This window comes from Triticum dicoccoides, chromosome 5B (genome assembly GCF_002162155.2).
Source record: "Triticum dicoccoides isolate Atlit2015 ecotype Zavitan chromosome 5B, WEW_v2.0, whole genome shotgun sequence".
NCBI lineage: Eukaryota > Viridiplantae > Streptophyta > Magnoliopsida > Poales > Poaceae > Triticum > Triticum dicoccoides.
The window spans coordinates 655,023,721-655,026,998 of record NC_041389.1 but is presented as its reverse complement, the minus strand read 5'-3'; the positions used below and the strand labels follow the sequence as shown (position 1 = coordinate 655,026,998).

Sequence of the window (3,278 nt, the reverse complement as noted above, 5' to 3'; positions counted from 1 at the left end):
AGATGTACATAGTTCGTGTGTCCCTTTCCTGTCGCTGGTGTGCTTTTACCTCTGTAAGCTGAATTTTTTCAGCCCCTTGTACAGTTATTCCCCCTTCTTAATTGAAAAGCAGAGCTCCTGCTTCTTACGGTAAAAAATGCACATATTATTTTCTTCTGCAAATAAAAAGCCGAGTTAGCTGATGTATAAACTGAGACGGAGAGGCACATAACACGTGAGCATTTGTATATAACTTCGGGCTCAGACGCACCCTTGCACTGATGGGTGATGAATGACTAAATCCATACATTTAACCCAGCTAGTCAATGTGCCTATCAACACAGGCGGCACATGATACATACACCGACACCAACACAAACAGCTTGCAGTATCTCCACCAAAAGACCCAACCATATAGACTCTCTGCTAGATCACATACATATATATACACATGTTTGACTCAATCGTGTGTGCATGCATAGTCCTCGCTCTACCTAATTAACCGATGAGCTAATTAATTGATGAACTTCAGCGGCTGAAATTACTGAAACCGCATGCATATCAGCCGATCTTCTCCGTGTTGGTGTCGTCGGTTGGCCAGATGACCGTCTCCATGAGCCTCTCCCGCATCAGCTCCAGGTTCTCCTCCGAGATCTTCTCGTACATCTTCGCGTGGTCGCATTTCTGCTCGTTCATTAAACAGGACCAAATCAGATGCTAATATATAATAATTTCAATGTATAAACAGCTAAAATATACGGCAGGTCGTGCGTAAAATTAGTGGATGTTTTTCCTTTTGCGGTGAAAATTAGTGGCATGCTGATTGGCTTTGGAAAATATTATTACCTTGATCCATTTGCCGTACAAGCTAAGCCTAGTTATCATCACTCGCTCTGCAAGCTCCTGCCTCTCCTGCAAGTTACAGGAGCAAGAGAATACAAATATTCATGTCAGGAATTTTGCGTGCTGATTATGGCAGTGCAAGAAGAACAAGAATATGTCTGTGGATCTGTTCATACCTTTCCAAGAGCGCGGAGGAACAGCTTGCCATCAGTGGGCTTGTTTACAGCAACAAAGCTGTCAGGGGAACAAGAATCCAAGATTTAATAACAGAATTACCAGTACTAATTAATTGCTAGAATTTTCATACTGAACAGAGATAAATATGTTGTTACTTGTAGAGCCAGCGGTAGCTGGGTGGGTTCATCTCGTAGAGCTGCGTCAGCACGGTCCTCACGGCTTTGTAGGTGAAGTAGTTCATCAGTTGCTGCATCATCATGAACAGAAAACATTTTTCATTTTCTTTTCTCCGAGAAACTTGAAATAGTACTATTCATATATTCATTCCCGTCAAGCAATAAAGCTGCAACGCAAAAAAAAACCTATTCTTGACCATGTACTACTAGTACATAAACAAACGAAAATCATCTGAATCTTTCAGCCGAGGAACTGTTGGTAAGAGATGTTCCAAGAAATTCCCCAAGGTGCTTCTTTTGCTTCGCACATGACATATATGGATGATTGAGAACAAGAAGCAGAAGAATTCCGACAAGTAGATGGAGGAGGAGAGGCTGATGAATTACCAAGTCGACGTCGCCGAAGCCAACATCGTAACTGCCCCCGAGGTTGCTGACGATGGCGAGGCCGCCGCTCCTGCCGCCCCTGCCCCGGCCACACTGCCTGAGCCTGACGGAGCAGGTCGCCCGGCGAGGCCTCCTCCTCCAGTCACCAGCAAACAGGCTCGTGCTGGAGCTGCTCCCCACCGCCACACGCCTCCTCGCGAGCCCCGCCACAGCCTTGCCGCCCTCCGTCCTCACGTCGACCGTGGTCACCGCGCCCACCCCCGGCATCACCTGAACTCCGGTCATCCTCACCGTGAGCAGCTAGTGATTTCCTTGGTTGGTGTCAGTATGTGGTATATAAAAACCAAGGGAGGAGCTGGGGGAGATGCCCAAGTAAGTGGCCGGCGGAGGAAGAAGAGGTGGTGTTGAACTGCTGCTGGGTCGTCGTGGCTGGCGCTGGCTTGGCTGCGACGCTCACCAACCAAATTTTCTGAGGCCCAGAGGACACGCGCGATTTTCAGCTTAGCACCACCAGGGGAAAACCCACGCCGGGCGGACACGCGGCCGCGACCGGTTGGTGCTACTGGCCACGGAGCTGAAGATTCAAGAATTCCGGGTAAATTTGGCAGGAAGATTCAGAAAATGAAATTCTCGTGTGACCCCGCGTGTCATTTGACAAGGAACGTACGTGTGTGGACCGGGCAGACGAGGCGCCTCCTCTCGTGTGGATTCTGTGAATCTGAAACCAAAACTTGAGAGGAATCTGAATTCTGAACGGGAGACCCAGAGCAGGCCACGGCGCGGCCGAGAGGCTGCTGCATGCTGGTCTCGGTTCCCGTCCGGGTACATACAATACAACGTGTCTGATTTTTCCTTCCAGCCAGGTAACCATGTTTGATGTTTCTCAGCTCCTTTCGTTTACTGGTCTACAGAGTGCTGCACACGGCACGGTACACCTTCGTGTGCGCCCTCCGGCCGACCACCTCGACCAGCGAGGTTTCTTGCAGCGAAGACGCACCAGAACCCGTCGGCAGCCGGCCAGAGCACGTAATCTTGGTGTTCCAAGGAGTACAAGGCAAAAAGGACAGCAGATGCTCGGATTTTATCTATGAGTACCTGAGCTGAAAGTATTTAATTTAAAAATACCATGATAAATATATGCAATGTCACCTTGGGGTTTAGTGATACACCAAATCACCTTTTGGACTTTCAGCCACTTCTTTCGTCCCCACGTTTTTTAAGACAATCTTTCGTCCCCACGTAGTCCTTGCGGGCGGCTCGGACGGCACAATTGCTGCGCCGTTCTAGCCCGTCGTCTGCCTACTCCCCCCCTCACCGCCGCCGGCCCAGGATGCCCGGGCAAAGCCCCTTGCGGTGGTTAGGCTGGGCCTCTTTCTCGTGGCTCCTCCTCGGGCTAGGTGGAGTCCGGCCTCAACGTCCAACCGCATGGACATGGTCCCTGGCTCCCTACCAGCAACGTGTTTGGGTGTTGTGCCTCGCCATATTTGAGCGGCCATGGACATGGGCGGCAATGGTGGTTTGGAGCTTCGATCGGTGCCGACGGTACAAAGTTGTGGTGGAGCTCGGAGGATCCATGGACATGTTGGTCGTGTCTGCGAGAGGATGGCTGATGGCTTGCAAATGCAAATAGTTTACTTGTTGCTTTTTCGACGTAAGGGTATCGATCCGACCGACAACCCTCTCTTCCCGTCCCCCTCCCCCGCCACCACCGACACG

General features: G+C 50.4%; 1 protein-coding gene across 1 annotated transcript; it reads right to left on the bottom strand.

The window, feature by feature from the left end:
• Positions 1 to 202: 202 nt before the first annotated feature.
• On the bottom strand, positions 203 to 1,940 carry LOC119312379 (chaperonin-like RbcX protein 2, chloroplastic). The gene is made up of 5 exons (XM_037588108.1): positions 1,563 to 1,940; positions 1,155 to 1,246; positions 999 to 1,056; positions 826 to 891; positions 203 to 663 (listed from the first exon to the last, which is right to left on the bottom strand). The coding sequence occupies exons 1-5, from the start codon at positions 1,845 to 1,847 to the stop codon at positions 541 to 543; spliced, it is 624 nt and encodes a 207-aa protein (XP_037444005.1). The 5' UTR covers positions 1,848 to 1,940; the 3' UTR covers positions 203 to 540.
• Between the last annotated feature and the right edge of the window lie 1,338 nt (positions 1,941 to 3,278).